Source organism: Hippopotamus amphibius, chromosome 3 (assembly GCF_030028045.1).
Source record: "Hippopotamus amphibius kiboko isolate mHipAmp2 chromosome 3, mHipAmp2.hap2, whole genome shotgun sequence".
Taxonomy (NCBI): Eukaryota; Metazoa; Chordata; class Mammalia; order Artiodactyla; family Hippopotamidae; genus Hippopotamus; species Hippopotamus amphibius.
This window is the reverse complement of record NC_080188.1, coordinates 134809452-134837313: the sequence shown is the minus strand read 5'-3', so window position 1 is coordinate 134837313 and position 27862 is coordinate 134809452. Positions and strand designations below refer to the sequence as shown.

Genomic DNA, 27862 nt, shown 5'->3' with positions numbered 1-27862 from the left:
AGAGAAAAAGGGACTGGGTCAGAATAGTATGAGGTTACCAGGGATAAACAGCGAGGTTTTACTTCTGGAGGTGCCTGTGGTAAAGAGGGATAGAAGGCATGGTGATGCTGATCCCTAATAGTAACTCAGAGGAGGGTGTATTTTTTTGTGGCTGTGGATTAGATGCTTAGGTTAGTGGTTCGCAGGACAGCTGTCCCCTAAAGTTACATGCAGGCCTGCAAGGGAGCTACGAGGAAGCCAGCTCTTCTGGCTTCATGAGAGGTAAAATGATGTAAGGCAGTAGCAGGGCCACCCAGGACAGCCATAGAGGTTGTATTCTGACCAAGAGTACATGACCAGGAAAGGAGGCTGGAGATGAATCTCAGCCCATGCTCCACCAATGAAGCCATGCAGTTAGGTATTTCTTCCACCCAGAGTGGCCTCTTTTTTCTAATTCTCAAGGTGGTATCCCTGGGCAATGCTGTGATATTTAAAGGTATTGTCATTTATTCAATTAACTCATTTATATTTTCAGTAACAGATTTACTGATACAAGCACTCCATCCTATGTGTTTTGGGGGACCCAAAGACAAAGTGTGTTCCTTGTTTAGCCTCAGGAGACTTGGACTATTGTATGGATATAAGACACAAATCGCTGTAACCATCCAGGTTTAAAGAGCCCTAGCATGTTAGAAATGGAAGGGAAATGAGAGGTCATCTATCCAAATCCCTCATTCAGATGTGGGAACCAAAAGCAAAAAAAAAAAAAATCACTTGTGAAGAAGGTGGAAATTAAAGATTGAAAGATTAACCCTCCATCTAAAAGATGCTGCTTATTTCGTGGAAAGAGAATTAAGTCCAAGACATTTTGGCTCAGAAAGTTCAAGAAAGGCTTTGTTTTTTAAATGTCCTCCGGTGCTAAGTTGGATGATATTTGTAATGAGAACATGGACTTACAGAATGTTCTTCCAACAGAAATTATTTGTCAGGGGAGGATGTTGTTCTCCAGGGAAAGGGACAACCTTTTTAACAGCCAATACTGACCTTGAAGAGAAATACTACAGAAGGGTAATTATACCGGAAAATCAGCTCTCACAGAGCTATGTTGACTGCCTGTTCCATTTACTAACAAAGCAGGGCTCCTTGTTTTTCACGTCTCCTAGATGCAAAAAAACGCTTGGAGTCTAGACCCAACCCCATTCTACTTCTAATTTAGCATATGTAGTGAGAGCCTCCTAGAATTTCCATGGGAATCATCTTGAGTTTAGAGATAGTGAGGCCATCCTTTAGAGACAATTCCATTTACTAAAATATTTAATAACTTAACAAAACATGAACCTATTGGAAAGAGTGAGTGAGAATCTTTCCAAAGCTTCTATGCCTTCACTTCATCCTAAATGGATAGATTGGGGTTATCAAAGAAGCCTCCTTATCTTCTGTTCCCTCTGCCATGCATATCCTTGGAAATATCATCCTTTCATTTTCCTTCTGTTTAGTCTCAGATAGATCTACTTTCTTTCCAAACCTCAGCCTGTCCACTAGTCACCTTGTAGACATGTTCACATCTCACTCATGCTTTTAAAAGTAATTCTTACTTCCTTATTGCTGTTCAAGTTACCATATCATTGCTCTCCTTCCAATCATCCCCAAAAGTCTTAAAAGAAGAGCCTTTGCTAATTGCTTCAATGTCTTCAACTCCCATTTACCAGCAAATTTCTTAAAATGCTGCACCCACAACTTCCCAGAAATGGTGAACTTCAAGTTATTCTCTCAGTCAACTAGCTGGACTAAAACCCGAAACTAACAAAATATAGGGCTCTCACTTCTACTTCCTCCTGACTCAGTTCAGAAACATTAGTGTTTTGGTGGGGGGTCTTCCACATGCGTGATCCAGACTGACTGCTCATTCTCCTCACCCCCATCCTCCAAGTTTCCCAACATAAGACAAGACCAGGTTTAAAACCAGTCCATCCAGCATAGCCTGGCAGACAACATGGAAACCAAATAATGCAGTATCTGAACCCCAGGAAACTCTAGGGAGAAAACTCCCATAGGAGGTCATTTCACAAAATATAAAATCCCAGAGAGGAATTAAAAACATGAGGAAATTCAGTGTCATTGAAAACAAATTAAAAACACATGAGATAATTTTAATAGTGAGTCTTTAGTGAGTGCTTACTCTATGGCACTATTACAAACAGTTAACAGACACTGTCTTCTTTAAGTTTCACTTTACAGAAAACATCGAGCTGCCCAAATCTTAAGTGATTAGTCCAGTGTCACGGTAAGTAAGGGGTAGAGCTGTAGTTGGAGGCTCACTCTCTCTCTCTCTCTCTCAGTCTGTGCTCTTAACCATTATGTTATACTGCTCCCCTGAAAGGCCACTGAAATACTTTAAAATAAGTGGCTTTTAAAATTGAAAGCAATAAAACAGGACATTATATTCATAAAACTAAAATGAAGATAGTTATTCAAATGGATCAAATAGAAATCTTAGAAATTAAATTTATGGCCATTGCAATTTTAAGAAAGAAAACACCTCATTTTGAGAGTAAATAGTAGAAGTGTCACAGCTGAATTCAGAATTAGTGAACTAGAAGGTAACCTTAAGAAAGTACTTCAGAATGCTACTCAGAAATTTAAAGTGATGGAGAATATAACAGTGAAGTTAAGAAAGGGATGACCGAATGTGATGCTCTACATCATTTATCGGAAGCTTCAGGAAAGAATAGAGACTACTGAGAAAGGAAGCAATGTGCAGAGAATGACTGAGAATTTCTAAAATTGAAGAAAGACACGGAACCTCATTTTGCAAAGTCCTTGATATCAAGCAGAATTAAAAACAAAGCCACAGTATGCCCTTTGCACTGAAAAATGGAGGAAAATGCTAAAGGCTGCCAGAGAGATTGCTCACAACAGAGCAAACACATCTACAGGAGAGTTGCATCAGCACCAAATAGATGCCAGAAAACAGTAAAGTAAATATCTTCAAAGTGCTCAGTGCAAAAGATTGTGAACTAAAATTCTACAACCAGCCTAACATTTGTTTCTAGAAATACAAGGATTCTTAAAGTATACTCCCACAGATCCTTGCTGAAAGAACTACAAAAAGAAGAAAAATGAATGAGAAAGAAAAAAATGGGAGATGAAAAGCAATAGTAGACAAAAAATCTGTATGACATGGAAATAAATTTCCATATATAGTGACTATAAAATATTTTTAAAAGAAACAACAGCTTACTGTTTTGTGTGGTTTTTTTTTCTTTTAGTGGGAAAATAATAACATGAGAGAAGGAGGAATTGTATGGAAACTAAGGCTTTTATTTTATTTGGGGGGAAGAGAAAAATACTAAGTAATGTATGTTAAAAATCTGTTGGTTGTCATTAAAATAATAGAATCTATAACTGTTAAGCAAGTAATGCATAATAGAAGAAATGAAATAAAGTTAGTATCTCAGAGAAGATTAGAAAACGGGGGAAATGTTAACACAAAATAGGATTGTAAAAATACATCCAAATACATTATTGAGCACAACAAATGGGAAAAAAACCTATACTTACCAATAATTAAGGGACATAGACTATTGCATTTGAAACAGAGATATGTTTTTTAATTTAAAAGAAAGACCAGGAAATGAATGGACATAAGCAATTACTAACCAAAACAAAGGTGAAATAGAAACGTTAATATCAGATAATGTAGCTTTTGGAGCAAAATTTATTGAAAGACACAATGACAATTATTACATACAGATTTTTTAAAAAGATTTTTTAAAAAGCCATTCAATTAAGAGATATAATGATCATGACTTTGCAGGCACCTAAATATATAGTTTCACAATATACAAAGTAAATAGTGTCTCAGTCACTAGAAGAAGCAAAAATCCTGTCATATTGGAAAGTATTAAAACATCTCCATGAGGAACTGACAAAAAGAGATAATAATAAATAAGCATAGCAAAGATTTGAAAGCAGTGAATAATTACAATAGAGATGCATAGAACCTTGCCTATGCCCAACAAAAAGGAAATATGCATTTTTCCAAGCAGGCAAGGAATTTATCTTGACTGTAATGCAATGAAATTACAAGTCCACAATAGAAAGTTTTTCTTTAAAAATTATGCTTTTAGAAAGTAAAACACAGGGGCTTCCCTGGTGGCGCAGTGGTTAAGAATCCACCTGACAATGCAGGGAACATGGGTTCAAGCCCTGGTCCGGGAAGATCCCACATGCCACGGAGCAACTAAGCTCGTGCGCCACTGCTACTGAGCCTGTGTGCCACAACTACTGAAGCCAGCATGCCTAGAGCCTGTGCTCCACAACAAGAGAAGCCACTGCAATGAGCAGGCCACGCACCGCAATGAAGAATAGACCCCGCTCTCACCCAGAGAAAGCCAGCGCGCAGAAACAAAGACCCAACACAGCCAATAAATAAATAAATAAAATAAACAAATTAATTATTTAAAAAAAGAAAGTAAAATACAGAAAACTAAAACCCATATTTCTTAGTAAACATGGATTAAAAGAATACCATAATGAAATTTATCGGGAATTCCTGGCAGTCCAGTGGTTAGGACTCTGTGCTCTCACTGCCCAGAGCCCAGCTTCAATCCCTGGTCAGAGAATTAAAATCCCACAAGCTGTGTGTCATGGCCAAAAAAAAAAAAGAAGAAAAAAAGAAAAAAAAAAGAAAATTATAAACATTTAGACTAAATAACATACTAACACTTGTATAATGAAGATAATGCATGTATTTAGAAGGTGATTAATGGCTTCAAATGAAAGAAAAGCTGAATATAAGTCAGCCAAGTGTTTAAATCATAAATTTTAAAACTACACACAATAGAAAAAACATTAAAAAAATAGAAAATAGGAAACAATAAAGACACAAACACAAAGTAATAAAATAGGAGACAAAAGAGACGATCACCCTTAATAAAAATTAGCTCTTTGTAAAAACTAACAAGGGAGAGTAAACGTCTTGTGAACAGCAAATATCAGATTATTAAGCAAAAATGTAGGAGAATATCTTTGTGAGTTTGTTAGGTGAAAAGCTTTTTTACATAAGACCAAAACCCTCATATGATAAAGAGAATACTAGGTAAACTTGACAAAATCAAAATATATCATAGACAAGGTAAAATGTTAAGCTACAAAATGGGAGAATATATTTGCAAAACAATGGATTAAGATTAGAATATACAGATAATAATTTTAAATTTTTAAAAATTTTGAAATACTCTCAGTCTCATGAAAAAGTTGCAAAATTGTGGCATTCCTATATACCCTTTTTTTAATATTTATTTATTTATGGCTGCACTGAGTCTTAGTTGTGGCACATGGACTCATCATTGTGGCTCACAGGCTTCTCTCTAGTTGTGGCACGCGGGGTCTCGAGCACATGGGCTTAGTTGCCCTGTGGCATGTGGGATCTTAGTTTCCTGACCAAGGATGGAACCTGCATCCCCTGCATTGGAAGGTGGATTCTTAACCACTGGACCACCAGGGAAGTCCCCACCCAACTTTTCTTAATGTTAAAACTTACACAACCCAAGTACAATGTTCAAAACCAGGATTTTAACATTGATTAAATACTATAAGCTAATTGACAGATTTTATTTGAATTTTGCTAATTGTTCCCGTAGTGCCTTTTCCTTATCTAGGACCTAAGCCAGGACCCCACAAGGCCTGTCTCTCCAGTCTGTGACGGTATCTCAGTTTTCTTTGCCTTTCAAGACTTTAATGCTTTTGAAAAGCAATGGCCGGTATATCTTTTCCTCATTTTTTTTCTATTTGATTTTGATCTTTCGGTCCTCAATTTTTTCAAGTTCATTAGGGGCATTAAGGATATCAGCCCTTTGTCTGGGATTTGTGCTACAAGTTTTCTCCCAGTTTGTCAGTTTTTTTTTGATTTCAGTTTGGGGATTTTTGTCATGACTTTATTTTTAGTGTGTCAAATATACCAATTTTTTTCTTTATTGTCTTTGAATTTTGAGTACTAGTTAAAAAGCCTTTCCCTACACTTAGGTTAAAGAGAAATCCACCCATGTTTTCTTCTAGTGTTCAGGGTTTCATTTTGTACTTTTAGATCTTTAATCCATTTGAAGTATATTCTTGACTATGAGATATGAATCTAATTTTATCTTTCTCCAAATGGCAAACCAACTCTCTGGCACCATTTCTTATGTGTATTTTGGTCCCAGTGTTTTTAGATATCTTTATTATATACTAAATTTTCATACATTCTTGGGTCTATTTCTGAGCTATTTTGCTTTTCCCATATATTTATCCATTCATATACTCATACTACATTATTTTAATTATACAGGCTATATAGTATATTTAATGTCCTGATATTCATATGTGTTTATTTTTCCAAGTTGAACTTTAGCATCAAATTGGCTAACTCCATAAAAAAGCTTGTTGGAATTATTATGCGGATTGTATTAAATTTAGAAGTTAACTTAGGGAGAACTGACATCCTTATAATGTTGAGTCATCCTGTGAAAGAGAAGGATTTTTTTTCATTTGATTGACTCAACTTTTGTGTTTGCTAGAAGTGTTTTAAAATTTTCCTTGTGTTAATATTATACGTTTCTTGTTAAGTTTGTTCCTCAGTATTTAATCTTCTTTGTTTCTATTATAAGTGGAATTTTTTATGTAACATTGTGCCCTCTAATCAATTTCATGTTAATTGTATATTATGATAACTTACTGAATTTTTATTGTTTGAGTTAGTTTTATCATTGATTCTTTAGGGTATTTGAGGCCTGCTACCATGTCTTCCACAAAAAAAGAGATGCTTTTTTCTTTTTCTTTAACAACTTGTATGCCTTGGAATTGATTTCTCTTGACTACATTTTTGTTCATTTTTTTAAAAGCAGGAATTTGTTTACAAATTGGGTTTAGTAATTTTCTCTCACCACCCTATTCTTCTGCTTTTATCTTAATTGTTTCCTTTTGAATTTTTTTGTTTCTTTTGTTGTTCTTTTTTGGAGTTTTCTGAGCTGAGTATTTAATTATTTTCAATTTTTCATTTTAACCACTGAAAACATTTGGTGCTGTGATTTTTTTTTTCTAATCATTACTTTAAATGTATCTCCTAGTAATTAGAATAAGGTAGTATTTCAAATTACTTTTTAGACATTCTGTAATTTCAATTTGTATTTTTCCTTTTCATTCAGAAGTGTTAAATAGAAGGCTTTCAGATTTCCGGGTGGAAGGGCCTTCTTATTTTTGTTAGTCACTTCTGATGTTATTTCACTGCATTCATAGAATGTTGAAATATTTCTTTCCATTTAATAGAAATTATTAATTTTCTTTGTAAACAAATGTTTGCTCATGTTTGTGAATATTCCATGGGCATTTGAGAAGAAGGAATACTCTATGTCATCAGAATGTATAGTTTGATATATATCCATAAGAACTACCTTTTGTTTTTGTGATCTTGACCTTTTATCTCCATATTTATTTTTTACCCTTTCTCTTGTACTAAGAGTAATGTGTTAGTCTCTGATGACTAGTGTGTTTCTGTCTATCAGAAAGGTTGTTGCTGTGTTATTTGGTGCAAAAGTATTTATAATTTTAAAATTTCCATTAAGAATTATGGTTTTTAAACCTTAAAATGTATTTATCTGTAATCCTTTTTTTTTTTTTTTTGGCTGTGTCACATGGTTTGTGAAATCTTAGTTCCTAGACCAGGGATTAAACCTGTGCCCTCTGGCAGTGAGAGTGTGGAGTCCTAACCACTGAACCACCAGGGAACTCTGTTTAGTACTTTTTGAGTTGAATTCTTTGTCTTATATGAGAATTACTTCTCTTACTTCTTACTTTCTTGTTGTTTTCATATGTCCATTATTCCCTTGTCCATCTCTTTATTTTTAACCTAAACATCTTTGTTTTTGTTGTGTTCTTTGTAGACAATATTGGGTCTTACTTTAGCCTAATGGGAAATTTTCTTTTAAGTGGTGATTTATGCCTATTCACATTCTTGATATGACTTACATTTGGCCTCAACTCTATCACAATATTGTATAATTAAGTGTATTTTGTGATATGTCCTATTTTTTGCTCTCTACAAAATCGGTATTCTTTGCTCTTCAATCTGTAATTTTTCTTTAGTTTTGGTATTTAGGAGGGTTTGTAGTTTTGTCCTCATGGTTACCTTTATACATATATGGTTCATATTGCCTTTCATCTCCTGTTTCTTATTTAACCTGTTGTTATCTGTCTTAGGTTTTATTGGTCTCCTTTAACTCTAACCTATTGCCTATACAACAGTCAATAATCTAATTCTACTTTTCTTTTTCTTCTCCCTTTTCCCTTTTTAGTTTCATTATTTATATAAAGAATTCTTGCACATCAATACTGAAAAGCCAAAAAGCAAAACAGTAGGATTGTTTAAAAAATGAGAATACACACAAACGGAAGAAAAGAACTGCTATGGCCAATACAAATAGGAACAGAAGCTCGAATTCGTCAGTAATCAGAAAGGTACAAATTAAAATGATATTTTTTTGCCTGGCAGTGGCAAAAATTAAAGCTTGGCAAATGTTACATATTGGGAAAAATGAGAAGAAAACGATGCAGTCATACATTTCTCTTGGGGGTATAAATTGGTCTGACCACTTTATAATTTTGTAGTATTATATCTTGTGATCTAGCAATTACACTTTGTGAAATACATTGTAGATAAACTGCTCCATAAGACATAAACAGCGACATTAATTACATTTGCGAGAAGTAAAAAATTGAACATGACCTAAATATTCAACAGCTGGCCTATAGACACACGCAATTATATATGCATGTGATAAATCATCTCCACCAATTAAAAACATACACCAGAGGTAGAGTGTAGGCTCCATACTTGCAGTGTTAACATCAATGCTTTTTAACTCTCAACAAGTTCTTCTTTATTTTAAAGATCAAAATGTTCTCTTATTTTTTAAATGATGATAACTGCACCACTTATCTCATGGTTTTATTGTGAATGAGTAGTAAACATATAAATGGATGAACAGTATTTTTAACAGTTCCTGGTTCATAGAAAATGTTCCATAAGTGTTAGCTGTCACTACAACCTAAAAACAAAAGCCAAGAGTGCATAATTTTAAATAAAAAATTAAGATGGAGATTATATTACCATATATAAGTCAAAACATATAAATTATTACTATCTACTTTTTATGAATCCAGTGTATGTGAAGATATTAAAAAATGATCTGAAAGGAAACCACATACCAAAGTATTAATAGGGATTGTGTGTGTGAAAATGGGTAAAAAATGGAAATAGGAATGGTCTTTTAAAAGTGTAGTTCTATCTATTGCCTCAATTTAAAGAAAAAAAAAAGCCTGGAAGTAAATATAACAACTTGTTGACCGTGTATACTTCTAGGTGGTAGAACTGAAAATTGAACTTGTACATAATTTTAAAAATTTATTGGAAAGAAAGAAAGAAATCAAGCAAAATGTAAGGTGTGCTCCTAGCTGGCCTGAGGGTGGAACTCAGCATCACTTAAGGAGATGAATCAGTGGATGGATGATGCCTCTTCACCATTCACCACACATCCCAGAGGTCCCCATATGGGAGGTCCTCCTTGTGGTGCCTTCACTGGCTGCAAAATGCATCTCAATAAATGTGGTGTTAATAATAGCTAAATAGATCGGTACATGATTTAGCTAAGAAAATGAATTAGAAATGAATCAGAGCAGTTGTGAGTGGGGAGAGAGTGTGGAGAGGGGGTGTGGGCAGGAGACCCTTTTAGCTGATGGAAACTTTCAATTACTCCCACCACTTTCATCTCCAAAGCTAATTCCTCTCCCCTGTAGTATCTAGCATTTGGGTCTGAACTCCTGTGGCATCCTGCAAGGCAGACGGATACCTTTTTGGGGGTTGTTCTCTGAATTCTTTCCCTTATTTCTTTAGTTACCACTCCTAACTATCTTTCCTCCTCTGATAAAGAGATTGAAATCACTGAGAATATGATGGCCTGTTTCCCTTTCTGTATGTTATTATAGCTTTTTCCTTTTTTCACACATTTACTATCATTTTGAGAGATGTTCAGGAGGGAGAGGAGAAAAAAGTGTTTATTTTGAAAAGAACTACAAAGTTATTTTACATGAGTGTGATTAACTTTTTTTAACTTTTATTGAAGTATAGTTGATTTACAATGTTGTGTTAGTTTCTACTGTACAGAAAACTGAATCAGCTATACATATACATATATCCACTCTTTTTTAGATTCTTTTTCCATATAGGGGTTTATAGAGTATTAAGTCAAGTTCCCTGTGCTATACAGTAGGTCCTTATTAGTTCTCTATTTTATATATACTAGTGTGTATATGTCAATCCCAGTCTCCCAATTTATCCCACCCTCCCCTTCCTTCCTTGGTAGCCATAAACTTGTTTTCTAATCTGTGACTCTTTCTGTTTTGTAAGTAATTTCATTAGCAAGTGATGGTTAATTTTATGTGTCAAGTTGACAGACAACCAGGCGCCTAGATACTTGGTCAAGCATTATTCTGGGTGTGTCTGTGAGGGTGTTTCTGGATGAGAGTAACATTTGAATCAGAAGATTAAGTAAACCTGATGGCCCTCCCCACCGTGGGTGAGCCTAATCCACTCCACTGAAGGCCTGAATAGAATATAAAGGCAGAAGAAGGGACAATTCATCCTTTCCTCCTGATTGTCTTGGCTGGGACCTGGGTCTTCTCCTGCCTTTAGACTGGAACTTACATCATTGCTTCTGCTTCTCAGGTCTTTGGACTAGGACCACATACCATTGGCTCCCTGAGTCTTCAGTTTGCTGACTGCAGATCTTGGGACTTCTCAGTCTCCATAATCACGTGAGCCAATTCCTTATAATAAATCTCTATGGATTTCTCTGTAGAATTCTAATACAGCAAGCAGGCTCTTTTACATGCCCTCTAGTTATCTCATCCTTATGAAGTTTTTATTTATTTATTTTTGTTTGTTTGGCACACGGGCTTAGTTGCTCCGTGGCATGTGGGATCTTCCTGGAGCAGGGATCGAACCTGTGTCCCCTGCATTGGCAGGCGGATTCTTAACCACTGCGCCACCTAGGAAGCCCCTTATGAAGTTTTTAAAACAGATATATGCTGGATTAATATTGATTTCTATGGAAGTTTTCTTTTCTTTTTTTTTTTTTTTTTTCATTTTGGGTTCTAGTCCATCATTTGCTGTAATTGATATAATTTTAATTTTTGAATAGTCTACCCACCACGCGAACTCTTCTGGGATAGTCAGAAATTGCTTTGATCTTCAGCCCTGGCCAAGGCATCGCTCTTCAATGCTCTACATTAATTTTTTTTTTCATATTATTTTCTCCTCAAGGCCCCTTGGGTACAAAACAGTAATTTAGGATCTGGCTCCAGGGAATCTCCTCTGCTAGTTTTACACATATTCCCACTATAAGACTCAACAGTCAACGACAGTGTTTATATATCTGTGAACACTGAGTGTTCCATCACTCAGATTAATTGATTTTTCTGATGTTTATGTAGCCAGTAATTGCAGAACTTGGACAGTTGCATTTAGTTCAAGCAATCTGTGTAAATGTCTATGGCCTGATGTTGTGTGAAGTGCTCAGAGGTGAATACAACAGGATTCCTTACTTTAAAAAAATGTATGGTATAGAGCTATAGCTTTCAAACCTTCTTGATTAGGATTTATAGTTAGAGATACTATTTATCCAATGACCCTGTTAACATATACATATGGATAATTAAAGCAAAAATTGCAGAAAACAATGTCTAACTTTCTTCATTGTTAGAAATGCAATGCAACTGGATATTTACCTCTTCTATTCTATTTATTTAATTTAAAGCACCAGCTCATAGTACACTATATTGACTTTACAGTTAAAACAGTTTAAAACAAATAATTTCAGATAACACGGTACATTAGGAGCATCACCTTTAATTCCAAATTTAGAGCTTTTCTTACAGATTATGGGATGCTCTTTATTTTTAGCTTGGATTCATGCCTACCCCTTAGGCTTTTCCGTTTATATATTAACTTATCAGCCTCTTGGGTCCTGACAAGATGAAACACAAAGAAGGTAAATTTTAGCGAAAATAATCCTTGAATATAGGAAGCAGGAAAAGGTTGAAGGGGAAGGGATGACAAAGCTACCCAAGGATGAGTGGGTTGATGGGGGTGGTGCTCCAAAATATGACCTAAGGAGTCAGCAAAGGAAAGAACAATTGGAAGACCACCTACAGAATTAGGGGAACTTGGTGGGTGTGGTGGGGGGGAGTAAATCTACTAGATATAATTGTGTAAGGTATTTTGTCTCTTTCATCACTCAGCTCAGGGGTTATTGCCTCCAAAAAAAACTTCCCTGTGGGGCTTGAAAGCACAGTATCCTGGACCTGCTTCCATCACTCACTTGTATGGTATTGATACGATGTTCGGGGATCTTGAGAGCAGAGAGTGCCTTCTTCTTTGAATTTCTAGCATCCAGCTGAGTGCCTGGCACATCACAGGGACTCACATACATGTCCCCTGGACTTCTCTAGAACTGTTTCCTCCACTGTGAAACAAACCTGGGCTATGTGATCTGCAAGGGCCCTTGCAGTCCTAGCAATCTATGACTTTGATGCATCTGAAGTAGCCCAAGGCACTCTGCTTCATAACAAAGCCCACATCTTTGCTGTGGTTGGTTCAAAATTATGAGTTAAAACATAAATGACCTGTGCACAGTTTAGGGCCTACCTCTGCCTTAGCAGAATAAGTCTTCTGATAAGAGCAGTTGAAAGCCTGATGCAGCAGCGCCTGCAGCAGAGAAAAAATTCCAGCCTCCACCTCCCACACAACTGCTGCTGCTCTCCAGCCTGCAATTTCCTCTAAGGCTCTGGATTGGTCCACAGAGTGACGGAGGGCTGGGAAAGAGCCTCTATATATTCCTCAGAGAAAAAGGCAATGCCAGACGGTTTTGAAGTTTTCAAAGACTTGCTCTGCTGATAAGGACTTGTGCTCAAAGCTGAGGAGTTAAGCCGCTTACCAAAATGTGCAAAGGACTTGCAGCTTTGCCCCACTCATGCCTGGAAAGGTGAGAACGAGTTATTTTGTCTTACAAGGTGGAGATAAGGAGACTCTTCACTCAGGGGAGGATACCAAGAGGCAATAGAGGGCCACTGTAGTTTGTGGCAAAACTGGTAGAACAGGTGGTTGATTTTATACACTGGGAATTGTCTCCTCTCTGTTAATGACAAGGTTTTGAAAGGTCTGCGCTAGGAGACTGATACAATATGAGATGCCTCACACATCATTTCTATCCAGAACATCATTTCCTCCTAGGAGATGCCTATTTTATAGGTGTTTGTTCAGATTCAAAAGTATATGGTTAAGAGCATGGATTCCAACATCAAACTGCCTGGGTTTGAATCCTGGCTCCATGACTTACTATTTGTGTGGTGTTGGGCAATTGTATTTAAACTCTCTGTATCTCAGTTTCCTTACTGGTAAAATAGATCCACTAAGTTTCTACCTCACTAGCTGGTTATGAGGATTGAATGAATTACTGTATGTGAAATGCTCAGAACACTGTCTGGCACATATGAGAACTGTATAAATGTTAACCTTTATTAATGTACATGGACTAGAAGAGGAAGACTGAGATTTGCAATGAGGCAGAGAAGACTTCTCATTGTTCTTTGTACCTGGATACCATCACATAGAAGTAGCTGGATTGCTGGACAGAAGACAGCCCTTGGAACATAGAGATTATTTATTAGCTAACATAGTTTTTCAGATACAGAGGAACACCTTTGAGGCTCTGTGGTTGTCCTTAGACTGGACAATGTTGTTCAGGGAATCCTAAATATCTAGACTAGGTAAACAGAAGGAGAACAAACATCTGATTCTTTAGAAAATTTAACCCAACAATCCTACCTGATGAAGAAAAGTAGCGATGTTTCTCCTTCTTATTTGTTAAGAATGAATTTGATTAAACTTTGTTTGATCATACATTATTTAAAGGAAATAAAATGATCATCGCACAGCTTAGCTTTATCCCTAAAGGCACTGTCAATGTTTGCATAAGAAAGTTGTGTTGTTCAGTGGATTTGTACTTCTGTCTCTTACAATCTGTTGTTTTCTTTTTTCATGAATTTAACCCTAGAAATAATCTCAAAATGATTTTTAAGGAGATAATATCCTAACAAAGGAATTTGTCTTCAACAATACTGTCTAGTGGCTGGAAGTAAAGCCTACTCTCACTTTGTGCTGTCAAAAGCACAGATTATTTTTAAAAGATGTATATATTTAAAAAAGAGAGAAGTGGGACTTAAGTAACTGGACTAGGACTAGATGGTAACTAGGTGGGCAATATTGGCCACTGGACCAATTTTGGGGATGAAGACAGGTTTCAATGCTGGGCACTGTTTATCAGTCTATCTCTCCCTCTCTAGAAAGCCTGAGAAATAGGGAGAACACAGGGGTGTTGAACATGTCCTTGAACATGACATGATGCATAATTCTTTCCTTTTCCATTTTTGCGACTCTGAGAATGGCAGATTTGACTTTTACAACAATTTTAACATGTCTTTAGCCCACTTATTGCTTGGAATCATGTACTTTCATGTAATGGGTAAATCTTACCTTATTAATTGGTGAACTATTGACTCAGAATGATTGTAACATTGGTCTGCCAGTCATTTTGTGATCCTATGACCCCCTGCTTGGCATTTAGTGAATAATCAATAAATGTTTGTTGAAAGTTTGGCATTGTTACTAATATTGCCCTATTTGTTCTTATAAATATGCATAATGTTTACTGAGACACATGGATTGACCACTTCTTTCATTGATTACTATAACTCTCTCATATTTGATTCACTAATTCACTATCAACATTGTTATTGATTCACTTTACAAAACTTTTAATTCATAGTAAATTCTTCTGCTTTAGGATATAACTAATGTTCACATAGAATGTTATAGAGTGACCAAGGAGCAAGCTTTTTTGCATAGATTGCCTGAAACTTTTAAGGCATATGGTAGAATCCTGCAATTATTGTGCCTTTTACATATTTTTTTTTCATGATTTGTTACCATTGCAGATAGTCATATTTCCAATTACAATTTTAGCTGTAATGAGTGATTTGGAGAGGTGGAATTGTGGAGCTGGGGAGCTGTTAGCACACACTCATGGAAAGAACCTAAGACTATCTATTCTAAGGGGAAAATGATACTTGACTAAATCCTTCCAAACCTGCCTTCCTTGACTCTGCTCAACAGTGGAAAGAATACTGGTTAAGGAGTAAGGAACAGACTTAGTTTTGTCATTAGCTAATTTGTGTTGATGAGCAAGTTATTTCACTGTCCTGGGATTTTATTCGCTTATTTAGTAAATGAATGTTGGATTAGCTGTTCTCTGACATCCTTTCCAATCATAACATAGTTTAAATAAAGTGAGATACATCTGGTTTCAGTGACCAGAGAGAGATGCAATTAAAGGAAAAATTTTCCCAATTTATTTCTCTCTAAAAGTTTGGGAGTCAATTAATGAAAATCCTCAAGAATTCAACCTTGTGTTGAAATCATGGCTGTGACAGAAGCAATCTACTCAGTGAGAATCTGACTTATGCGAAAGCAGCATTTACTTCATGTGAGGGGAACTTTGGAACATAGTCCTGTCTCAATGTTTAGGGAAGCATTAAGCCAGAGTCAACTTTGATGTATTTGTAGAAACTATTCTTTTACTATTTGTTTAGATTTTTAAGACTATTGCTCATTAAAACTCAAAGTTGACCTCACATATTTTTATATATTTAACGAGATCAATAATAAACATTTGAGTAATAAGTGGCCACCAATCCACAATTTTTACCTTCTGGCATATTGAAACCTGTGCAGTATGGGTGAGAATCAGTCAATGGAAAAGGAAAGAATTTAGTCCATTGGAAGTCTTATTTTTACCAGTGATTTTCAACTATGAATTTTAGGAGTCTTTTAAAAATTCATTTTATTTTAAGTCTTTTGAGTTTCTCTGAATTAAACTTAATTTTTAAAGTAAATATTGCTCTTTGGAAAAAGATGGAAGTCTTCTGAAATAAAAAGTGTTATTATTGTGATTCCCCCAAAATTGTCAGATTATGTAAAGCAAACAGTGTGCTTATTATTGTTTTTGTCCATTGGTGTTGACTACTCCTGATACCAAATTTACAGTCTCTACTAAACTAAAAAAAGGGAAGTAAAGGAGTAATGAAGACAGCTCCTGACAAAGAACTTTCCCTGGGCTGTTGATAAGTGTCACAAACTCTTCAATAGGTATCTGACATACCTCTGATTTCTGTTTAAGGTTGTAAAGGCTGCTAGTGGTGGAATCCATAGCTCACACTGCTAGTGGTGGAATCCATAGTTCACACAGCAGCTTCTGGCCATCTCAAGTGTGTGGCAAAGCTGGGAATTTCAGGAGGTATAGAAAGTAAATGGGGAAAGTGAAGTTTTGTTTTGCTGTGTATTATCATTTTACTAAACATTCAATTTTTTCCCATCTTCTTTCATTTATGTGGGTCAAAGTATGGATAATTTAGAGTAGAAAGGTACCTAATCAACTAATCTTTTAAGATTGTCAAGCCACACAGAAGCAACAAACAGAGTGGGTTAAGGTTCCTGAGTCCACAGGATTAAGTAAACACAGCTTTTTCCAAAGACATGAGCACATCCTTGGACCAATTATAGAGAGAAGATAAGTACCTAGTGAATCAAAGACTGTAGCAATGAACTTGAATAAATGATAAATGAGTCAGAACAGACACAGGATCATCAAAGAAGCCTAAAGAGATAGTAGGGTTTGGGATCATTCTTTCTGGGAAGAAGTGTGAATTTGAAGCTTGCTATTGCTGGTAGGGAGTCCTGTGACATAATTGCAAATATTTCAGTGAAACTCTGTAATCTTAAGGAAGTGAATAAACTATTTAATAAAATAGGGAGGGGTGTCTCTAAGAAAAACTTTGTTGCAGTTCTTACTGGTGAAACAATGTCAGTTGTTTCTCTGGATTGCCTTTCAAACCTCCATACTTGCCTTAGGCATAAGGATGAAAGATCTCTCAGGGAAATTTCAGTCCAGGTAGGGAGATGAATAAGGAGAAAGTAGCCCGCTGTGTGGAGATCCACGATGGAGGAATAAATGCCCTGAGGGCTAAGAAGCACAAAAGTGGGGGGAATGGGTGGGGAACTATAGAGTTTTGGGTAGTTATGCAGCAAAACTGTGTAAAAAGTCACAGGGGATGATGCCTAAGGTTCATGAACTAAGCCTGAAAGGACCAAGGAGTTGGTCCTTGATGAAGAAGATGAAGAAGAGAGAGAAGGAAGGCATTCCAGGTCAAGGGGCAGGTCTGCATGTGCAAAGCCAGGGAGGTGAGAGGGCCAGAAAGTCTGATTGACTTTATGACATCTTTGTACAGTCTGTATTGTCTCTCCCATGCAAGCAAGGAGGCAACTTTGAGTTTCCAATCACAGTTAACCTCCTGCGCAGCTTGTCCTGCATACTGTTTCCTTGGAACTTGTCCAGCGCCTATCCACTGCAACTCTGAAGATTGAAAAGACCTGTTCATGAAAAAGATTTTCCCCCCTTTTGCCTAAAGACTTCAGTTACTAAAAAGACAATCTGTACTTGGCATGTAGTAAGCATTTAAATATTTTATCAAAAGAATGCACAAATAAATGTATAGGAAGTGAAGACAGACCTGATTCCAGGTTGTCCTGGTGCTTTCTTTGCTTCCAAAGGGATTGAGAAGGACAATAGCAGTGATTTTTAAGCTACAATAGGATAAAGAGTGTATGTTGTAAAATAAAGAGGGATTCCTGCTTGGGGGTGGCGGGAGTGGAGGAGATTGGGAGAGGAAGAGAGCATTTCTACAATTTCATCAGGAAACCCTTGTTAAAGAGGTATTTTTTTGCTTCTAATGATAGCCATTAGCTGTTGGCGAACCTCATGAAATTGTATTACTTTGACAACTTCTGATGCAGTACTGCCCCAGCTTCTTTAATGCATTACCTTCTCTATTCTGTTGTCTATTCCTATTCTTTCTTTCATTTACCCTGAGCGAGGTTGAAACACCAGATATCAATTCAAAACACTTTTAGATCCCAGAATCTTAAGTTTGGAAGGATTCCCGAAAGGTTATCTAATTTGTTTCTCCTTCTTTAGCAAGGACTACACACTATTATGGGATAGATGCTATCTAGGGAGAGAGTTTATGTTTCTGGGGCTGTGTGTTAATGGCTTTTGTCAGTCCTGCTGGCCGGAAAGCAAAGGAACTAAACTTTAATTAGTTCAGTCGGCATCAATCATTAGGAACAGGAACCAGAATGTGCTTGGAGGCCAGAAGATAACAGGTTCCTATCTCTTTCTTCCTTTAAAGTTTATTTGAATGGAGTCTCAGATAACATTAAACCTGCACTCTATTTTAAAGGCTGAGTCACCCAGAGGATAAAGATAGTGAAAGCCTGATTGTTTTTCACTGAGAAAATAACTCCTGAGGTTATACATTGTAGGAATACTAAAGAAAACCCAGAGTAAGGAAGGATGTAAGTTCACAGTCTATCCCCTGCCTTAACATCGGCAATGTGGTGGAGTGAAAAAAACATGGAGGAAGTGACACCACCTCTATTATTTCCTTAGTTACATAAATTTGAGAAACTAAACCTCTCTGAGTTTCATATTCTTATCCATAAGTGAGGATATTTATCTTGTTGGGGGGAGATGCTATAAAAAAAAATAAATGAAATACTGTGTATAAGGTAACTCATTTTTAGTAGGCAGACCACTGTTGAATACTTAATTTCCTTCCATCCTTCTTTCCTTCTTTATAGGTATCAGAAAAACATCATTTAAATTTCAGTTATGTGTCATGGCTTTTGATAAAGCTTATTTGTTCTCCTCCTTCCGCATTATAACCTCATTTAAAAAATAATAATGATGAGTTTGTATAATAATACAGTATTTTTACCATTTCGCCTGTAATTCTTTCAGCAAGTATTCCTTTTAAAAGCTCTTTACAAAACATTAGATGACATTAAAAACCACAATTATACTGAAAAATTAACAATTCTTTAATATCCTTAAATATTCACTAAGCATCCAAATATCCTCAATGATCCTTTTGCAGCTGACTCCTCAGGGTCCAAATGAGGGTCACACATTCTGGGGGGCTGCTATCAAATTTTATTATTAGACTGATAAATACTAGTCACTAATCTAGTGTTCTTTGTATAATTAATTGGGTTCTAGTTGTGGAAAAGCACTGACTGCAAATGCACTTTAAGGACCCAGAGAGACTGAGAGGCCAGTGCCTTCTGTCTGGGGAGGGCACAGCAGCCGTCTTAATTTGGAGCGTTTCGGCAGAGCAGGTTGCCGTGAGGCATCCATGGTTCATAAACAAGATGACCTGAGCGCTTTGTCTCCAGGGCCCTTTCACCCACCTCTCACGTCCCTTTACTGACTGCGGAAAGCCCCTCCCTGAGCCTCCCACCAGCTCCTCCACATCCAATCATGTTTACTAAGCTCCTACTGCGTGCAGCGCACCAGGCCTGGAGCTGGAAGCCGCTGGGGCACAGATCCTCATTCTGCTTTTTCACTTCACAGCAGTGATGAAACCAAGCCGTCTTCCCTGAGGTACTGTTGAACTGATTCACATGCAATCACTCTACTCTCTTAAGACTGAAAGAGTAACCCCAAGTTACCATCCAGGCACCAACACCACATAAACGCCAGGGTCACACACGGAGATTGGTCCAGAGTCTCTTAAATCTCTCCTAATCAAGGGGCTTCTGGTCTTCTATTTCTTGCAAATTATTTGTAGAGCACAGAATTTTCAGATTTAAGTATAAAAGGCTATGTGACATGTGGAAAGGGTGGGAACTCCAGGGGTCCTGAGCTGTAACCTTGGCTTCTACTAAATAGCAGAGGGGGAGTTGTGAGTCATTTCCCTCCCCAGGCCTCATTACCGTATTTATCAATAATATGATCCTCTGCATTCTTTCTGGCTCCACTACTTCATTGTTCTTGATTTGGACACGGTGTATTCTAAAGAAAGATGGCATTTTTATTCTAATTTTCCATCCTCCCAAGTCCTATAGGAAGGCCCGTAAACTAACTTCTGGATGTAACTTGAAAGCAGTGATTAAAAGTGTGATATTTTCTTCCAGTCACTTAGGATGTCAATGGACTAAATTCAGGGCCGTATATTTCTTAAAAATACTTGTATAGGATTCAGAATAAACTTCCAGTTTGTGAAAAACATACATTTATAAGTAGTGAAAAGTGACTTTTTTTATTTTTGTGAATTCCACGAAAGGAACAGATGGTTTCAGTTTCTTGTAAGACTCGAGGGTGAATTAGGTTCAGAGATCATGGATTCTAGCAGCCTGTGGTTCTTGTACAGTTGACCCTTGAAGAGCTCGGGGGCTAGGGGTGCCAACCCTCCTTGGGGTGGAAAACCCACTGGCTCCTCTGTATCCATGGTTCTGCCTCTGCTGATTCAATCAACTGCTGATGGTGAAGTCCTGTAGTATTTACTATTGAAAAAATCCACATGTAAGTGGACCTGTGTGGTTCAGACCCTTGTTGTTCAAGGGTCACTGTATTTTGTTTACAGTTAATTTAGTTCCCTCTTATCTCAAGAGTACATGTTCCTTGAGGGCAGGGAAGAAACGTGAAATAAGGGCGCAGATACACCTCACCTTAGTGTGCGGTCCCTGCTTTCACACTAGGTCACGTTTCTTCAGTCACTGGAAACGGTGGCCCACTCATGCCCTTCTGAATGCTGCCCAGAAGGAGACTCCTCCATCGACTTAGCAGTGAAAGAGTTTCCATCCTTGAGGCTGCAGTAAGAAGGGTGAGTTGGGGTTTCTAGGCTTTTCCATAATTAACCAATTTTCGTCTACCATTTAAGTAGATCCTGGAGTATAGACAATTCTTGAAGTGGCGTGAAGACTGCCTCTGACTGCATGAATCCACGTCAGCCACATATATGCACAGTGACTGCAATTACTGACTAGCATGATGACATATAGCGTGTGTCTAGACCAGGCATTAGAAACTCGTCTTTCCTAGGAAATCTGTAGATGTGGCCAGCTTGATCACAGGATGTAGCACCACCAACACAACTAATGCACGTGCGATTTCAGGCTTACTCACCCTGACCATTGTTCTCCTGGAAAGTCCAGACAAGGCAGTTCCTTGCAAAGCATTCTATTCAGTTGCCAGGTTGAGATAAAACACGTTGGCCTAGCACTTTTTTTTCCCTTCAAAACGGAAATATTTCAGGGTTGAAAAGATTCAGCTAAGCACTCGTTGAACACTTTAGACAGTAGATGCCCAATAATCAGCTGGCTTCATAAATAGCAAATATGGCTGAGACCATTATTCTGCATTCTACATGCTTTCCTTTCTCTTTTCCAACTGCTTCCCCAGGCACGTCTCAAAAAATTTCCTAACCCACCTGGGCAAAATATCACTCAGATCCCTCAACTTTACATTCTAGAAAGATGTTGGAACTATCATATTAGAGTCAGAGGAAAAGATGAAACATGAAGTAAAATACTTGAAAAAATGCGAAGTGCTCATTCTTGGTAGTGAAGTGTGTGGAGCTGTTTTTGTCAAGCTACTGCATTTTGACATTGTTTTGTGCAGACCATCTGTTTCTTGATGAGGCACTTGCCTGTGGGGATTCAGGAAGTTTAGAAAAAATCAAGATGTTTCATTCACAAAGGAATTTGTTGTATTTTGGTAGCTTATTTTAAGTAATAGTTTACAAGAGATACCTGGGTCAACAGGAGCGTGGGACCGAATGACCTGTGCACTTTGGGACAAGGTCAACTGTGCAGGTCACACTGAAGACTTACCCAGGAGAGCCCATTATTTAAGGTTTTGTGTTTTCTGGATGACAGGCTTCCAGAGTCTTGGACTCTGTTTCTGAATCCCCCAAGTCCGAAACAATATGTCACGTGAACATACACACATGCACACATCTGCACACACACACACACACACACACCCGGTACTTTTTATGACTTGGAAAAAAGAAGGATTGTTTGTTGAAATCAGAGATTCACGCGGACAGCTTGCAAGTGTCTGAGCCGGCTAGGAGGAGGCAATTTTTTTTTCATATAGATGGATGTAGATCAATGGGGATTTTTTCCTCCCTTCACAGGTTGAATTTTACACTTTTTCCTTTAGCTGACAACAGTGAAGAAAAAAACTTTCTGTAAATTGAGATTTTCTCAAAATTCTAATTTGACAAGTTCAAAAAGCTTTAAAAAATTTTTTTTAATTGCCCTCTAACATTTATCTTCCAGATCCTCTAAGAATAGCTTGACCTTTGTATCCCTTCCTGGTTCAGATAGGGCCTTGATGTTTGCAATTATGCTGACATGTGAGTACAGATGGCTGGACTGCAGCTGAGGGAAAGAAATATGTAACTCTCGTTAGCTACTTATGGAACATATTGTATTAAATGGATATGGGCTTAAGAACATGAAAAAGACAAGATTAGCAAAGACAACTGACAATTGCCACAGCGCAGAATTGAGTACCTAGCACAATTTTGATCACATTCATACACACAATAAAGGTCTAGTGACTCAAATTCATAGATTCTGCCCCTGGAGATGAGATGTGATTTTTCTTTCCTCTTCTCTAAGATGACTAGCTTAGAATCACAGAAGGAGAACAAGATCAGGACCAGACCAATTCTTTCTCTTATAGATGAGAAAACTCATCCAAACTCTTCGTTGACTTGTCCGAGACCACGTGGCTAGTTAGAGTTGGAGATGATTCAACACCTCTGGATTTCCATATCACCTTCATTTTATTTTATCTGATGAACTTTAATTTATGAATTTTGTGTGTCTTCACTTTTAAAATGTTTATTCTTCCATAGACACCATCTTTCAAAAGGTTTTGATTACAAACTGTAGTCTTTAAGAAAAAAAATAATTAAAAATTTTTCTATTTACCGGATGCCTATAGCTACCAATTACAATATCTGAACCCATGAGAGAGGTGGTATTGCATAGTAATTAAGAGCTCAGTAGCTGAAGTGAGATTGGGTTTGACTCCTACCACTGTCATTTACTGGGTGATTTTGGGCAAATCACCTAACTCCTCTGTGACTCAGTTTTCTCATCTACAAGATGGGAATAACACTTATACTTCCCCCAGGGTTGTTATAAACACTAAATAGGGTTGTGCATTCTGTGGGGAACATGTACTTCCTCTAAGTGTGTGATGTTTCTTAGTTATCTTCATGTTGGGAGACCCTTGCAACCAAGTCTCAGAATGAGGCCAGAACAGGAAACTGGAAACCATCCCAAACTACCTTTATGTCCCTACAGAGCTAAACAGGAGGTATGGAAGTGGGACTCAAATGGAAAGGCCCATTGCAAGGAACATTAGAAAGCAAATGAGACAACTAGATGACAGGAAGCAGGAGAGAAGGGGGATCATAGATAACCCCTCTGAGCCTGGGGGTTGATTGAATAAATGGACTATTGACAGAATTTGGTTGCCTGGATGGGATATTCTTTTCAGGAGTAGGTAATGAGTTTATTCTTCTGAACTCTTGTCTTCTCCTTTAGGAATTCTTACATGATGTCAAGTCAGAACACCTTATCCTGACTTTCCTGATAGTTTTATAGTTACTAAATTAATCTCATTTCAAAAAAAAAATCTAACTGTAACTGCCATATGCGAGGCTCTAGGGAATATCTCCTAGATAGCTATGCCATAAAAATGAAGCCTGTAGGACACTGTGTCTGGTTTGAGCTTTTGGGGCTAAGAGAGAAGGAGCAAGATCAGAAAAGAGTAGCTGGTCCAAGAGGAAATTCAGATAATTAATGTTGCAGTATAGACTGTTCAGTAAAGGTGAAAAGATTAGCTCTTAACTGAAAATAGAAAAGTAGAATGGGGATGAGAAAGTCTGACTGCCTTAAGTCTTTTTCTATAATGAATCAAGTCTGAAAAACAGAAGCTAAGAGAGGATCTATTTGTTTCCTATTGCTGCTGTAACAACTGCCAGAAGCTTAGAGGCTTAACACAATGCAAATTTATTCTCATATAGTTCTGGAAAGCAGAAATCTACAGTGCGTCCTGGGGCTGCGTTCCCTCTGGAGGGTCTAGGGAGGAAGTCATTGTCTTGCTTTTTCTCACATCTGGAAGCCACCTGCATTCCTTGGCTCATGGCCCCATCCTTGATCTTCAAAGCCAGCGTGTAGCATCTTCCAATATATATATATCTTGCTCTGCTTCCATTCACACATTGCTTTCAGACCCTCTTGCTTTCCTCTTACAGGAGTCTTGTGATTACATTGGGCCCACCCAGATAATCCAGGATAATCTCTCTACCTACAGATTCTTAACTTTATCACATCTGCAAAATCCCTTTTGCCACATAAGGCAACATATCCACATGTCCCAGGAGTTAGGATGTGGACAACTTGTGGGGCTATTATTTAGCCTACCACCAAGGGAGGTGTGAGAATGTAGCTTCTGTCATATGATTCACTCCCCCTTTTCTTTCTGTGCCTGTTTCTATGCCCTGAAAACCATTCTTCTGTCATATTCAGTGAAAATTTCTCAGGTTTCAGGCTACGTCTCAAGGGGTTAACTAGATATTTTCCCTATAGACAACATTGTTCTTTCCTTCTTTTTTTTCTGTGGGATTTCCCTAGCACCTTCTCTGGGCCTGCTTCCCCAAGTTCTCATCTTTTTTCTCTTGTTGCATTTTATAGCTGATGGTCTCCTATCAGCTGTGACTTACATCTGCAATATATAAAATTATACTTGTGTTTGTCTACAATTGCTATGTGTTCATTCTGGAGGAGAGAGCTCAGCTCACAGACAGCTGCTTTGCATCTTTCTTGCAACACATCAGCTAGGTGACCATCTGCTTGTTTCCTGGACCCTGTCCCCACCCAGAGCCCAGATGTCTAACTTAGTAATTCCTATCCCAATAACCACACAATTGGAAGAATCCCTGTTCACCAAGTCCAGATGTGTGAGTGCCACAGGTCAGAATTCATTGCTCATTGGGAGAAAAATGAGGCAATGCACTAAGAATGCTGGAGAGATTAGACCAGAATTAGGACCCTGTGATGTATGTGTGGACCTTGAAAGCTTCTTTGGAAGTTTTAGAAACCTTCTTAGGAAGATGGGGACTTCCATATTAAACTTTGGGAAGGATCTCTGGGGATCTGGGAGAAAGACAGGAAGAGACACCTGCTTTGGGACCCAAACCAATACCCTCTCTTCCCTGGTCACACAGGATTCCAACCAAATCATGCATCCCCAAATCTCAACCCTTCTGAGAAGCTTTCTCTTTTCTCCCTCAGGGAGATGCTAACTCTCCGTACTTTGAACTCTCACAGAACTTTTTAATCTTCCCTGTATTTCATATCTCTTCTTAACCAACTTTCCTCAGATTCAACTTTGGTTGGGTATTCGACATTATCTAACTTAATTCTGATCCTAACCCTGCAAGGTAGATATTATAGACATCACTTTTGTACCAATAAAGGAACACAAATGAGTTAAATGTCTGGCCCAAGGTCAGACAGTACACTCCATGTGCCTGAATTCTGAGGTGCCAATTTCAAACCTGGAATGCATTCCGCGATGTCATAGCTGCATCCGAATAAAGCTGTGTATATAATTGGCTCACTGTCCCTGGGGTTCTGCAGATTCAACCAACCAGGGATTAAAAGTATTAAAAAAAAAAAAAACCCAGAAACACCCAAAAAGCAAAACTTGAATTTGCTGCATGCTGGCAATTATTTTGATAGCATTTACATTATATTTACAACTATTTACATGCCATGTACATTATATGAGGTAGTATAAGTAGTCTAGAGGTGATTTAAAGTATATAGGAGGAGGTGTGTAGGTTCTATGCAAGTACTACACCATTTTAGGTAATGGACTTGAGCATTTGTAGATTTTGATATCGTGAGGGAGAGGGGTAGTCCTGGAGCCAATCTTCTGCAGATATCGAGGGACAACTGTAAATATATCTTCTTTATAAAATGGGAACTACTTGAGGTCTGGAGTAATCGTTTTGTAAAGCACTCCCCATACTATCTGGTACAGAGCTTGACAAACAGTGGTTGCTCTATTAGAGTCTGATAAGTGAATGAATAAGTGAACTTATGAAGCGATAAATAGATAATTCTTGAAAATAGAAATCCTGAGAATAATAAGGTATTGTTACAACATGTTGGGGGAGGGAGAGAAGAAATGGTTTGAAATATAATTCTATACCTCAGACAAGTAACAGTCCTCTTATTCTTTATGGTTATGTCATTATTGTGCTCAACACATAATAATTTGGTAAAGATGAATGTTGACCAAGTGTTCTGATTATTTGAGGTAATGAATTTGCATCTATTATATAAATTCATTGCCAGAGGACACATTAAGTTCTGGGAACCATAGTTTTATTAAGTGATGTAATTTATAGGTTCATGTTGAATAAAGTTTAGGCAAATTTTACTTTACTCCTCTTTCCTTCCCTTCTTTTCCAGTACCCTTTATTATCACTTTTATTTCCTGCTTTTGTAAGATATAAAACAATTAGAGTCTGTGTACAACTAGAAATTTTCATTCTAGAAAGTCCTTCTTTATAATTTGAAGTAGAATGAGATGAAGATGTTCAAAAGCTATGGGTCACACCAGTGTTCAGAGAGGCTCTCGTGGGAATGCCTTCTGACCCCTCCACCTTTGGAACTCAAAATAAACCACAGATTTCTGTCCTCCTCAACTTGAAGACCATTTTCCCACTGTTCATTATCTGGCCTCCAAACTGAATTACAAAAGGTCCAGAAATCCTGCCAGCAATATTTTGAATAAGACAGAAAATTTAAGGTCAAAAGCAAAAAAGACTTCTACCCTGTTTGTCTTGTCTCTCTGGTCTATTTCATTACCCCGAATAACCTACTCTGAGTGATGACTGTGTCAGAGACAGCCCATAAAAGCATGGGAATTATCTCAATTTCCATGGGAATCCTTGGGTAGGGAGTAGCCAGTGCTTGGGAAAAACAATACTTTTTTTTTTTTTTTTTTCATTTTAAAATAGAAGCACAAGGCGGGTGATATTACAGTGTAACTCTGAGCTGTGCTAGGCAGCAGCAGAGGTCTCCACATTTGCTTTCTTTGTCTCTCTGTAGGAGTGTTGTCCAGAAAGGTATATTCTCTATACTTCCAGAATTAGTTGCATTATTTCATGGTATAGACCTTCTGAAAGTAGCTTAACTTGCATGTCAGTCAAAAAGATCTTTGTTGAGTTCCATTTTACTTATTCAATAAACATTTATTACCCAACACCCATGTGCAAGATGCTGTGATAGGATAGTAACATAAATACAGTAGAAGAGTAATAATAATAGGTAACATTTAAGGAATATTTGCTATGTGCTAATTGCTCTTCTAAACACTTTCATGCCTTAATGTATTTAGCTCCATAATATATATATGACGTAGAAACTATATTATCACATTTTTACATAGACAGTTGGAAGCTTAGAATTTAAGTAACTTGGAATATAAACCAAAGCAGTACAGACTTTGTAATTTTATCCTCTATATCATCCTAGGAATTAAAGCAACTTTAAAGTACTTAGTTATTTTCGAAATGTTCTGGGAGACCAAGGAAGTAAAATATGGTACCCAACCTCAGTGGGCTTGTTATCTCACTGGGAACACATACACATGGAACTCTTAGATATGCATTCATGAGAAACTAGAGTAATCTGGTGAAAATATGCTGTCCATAACTCTAGTAGAAGAAAAGTATTCTATCCCTTGCTCTGTAACTTACTAGAGATCTAAGAATAAGATCTTACGAGATCTTTGAA

General features: G+C 37.4%; 1 protein-coding gene across 1 annotated transcript in view; it reads left to right on the top strand.

Annotated features, from left to right (window-relative positions):
• The first annotated feature begins 12933 nt into the window (after positions 1 to 12933).
• Positions 12934 to 27862, top strand: part of RGS5 (regulator of G protein signaling 5) — a 60705-nt gene continuing 45776 nt past the window's right edge. The window contains exon 1 of the mRNA XM_057728271.1: positions 12934 to 13055. Within this exon, the coding sequence (XP_057584254.1) occupies positions 13012 to 13055 (44 nt within the window). The 5' untranslated portion in view covers positions 12934 to 13011. The remainder of the gene's footprint in view (positions 13056 to 27862) is intronic.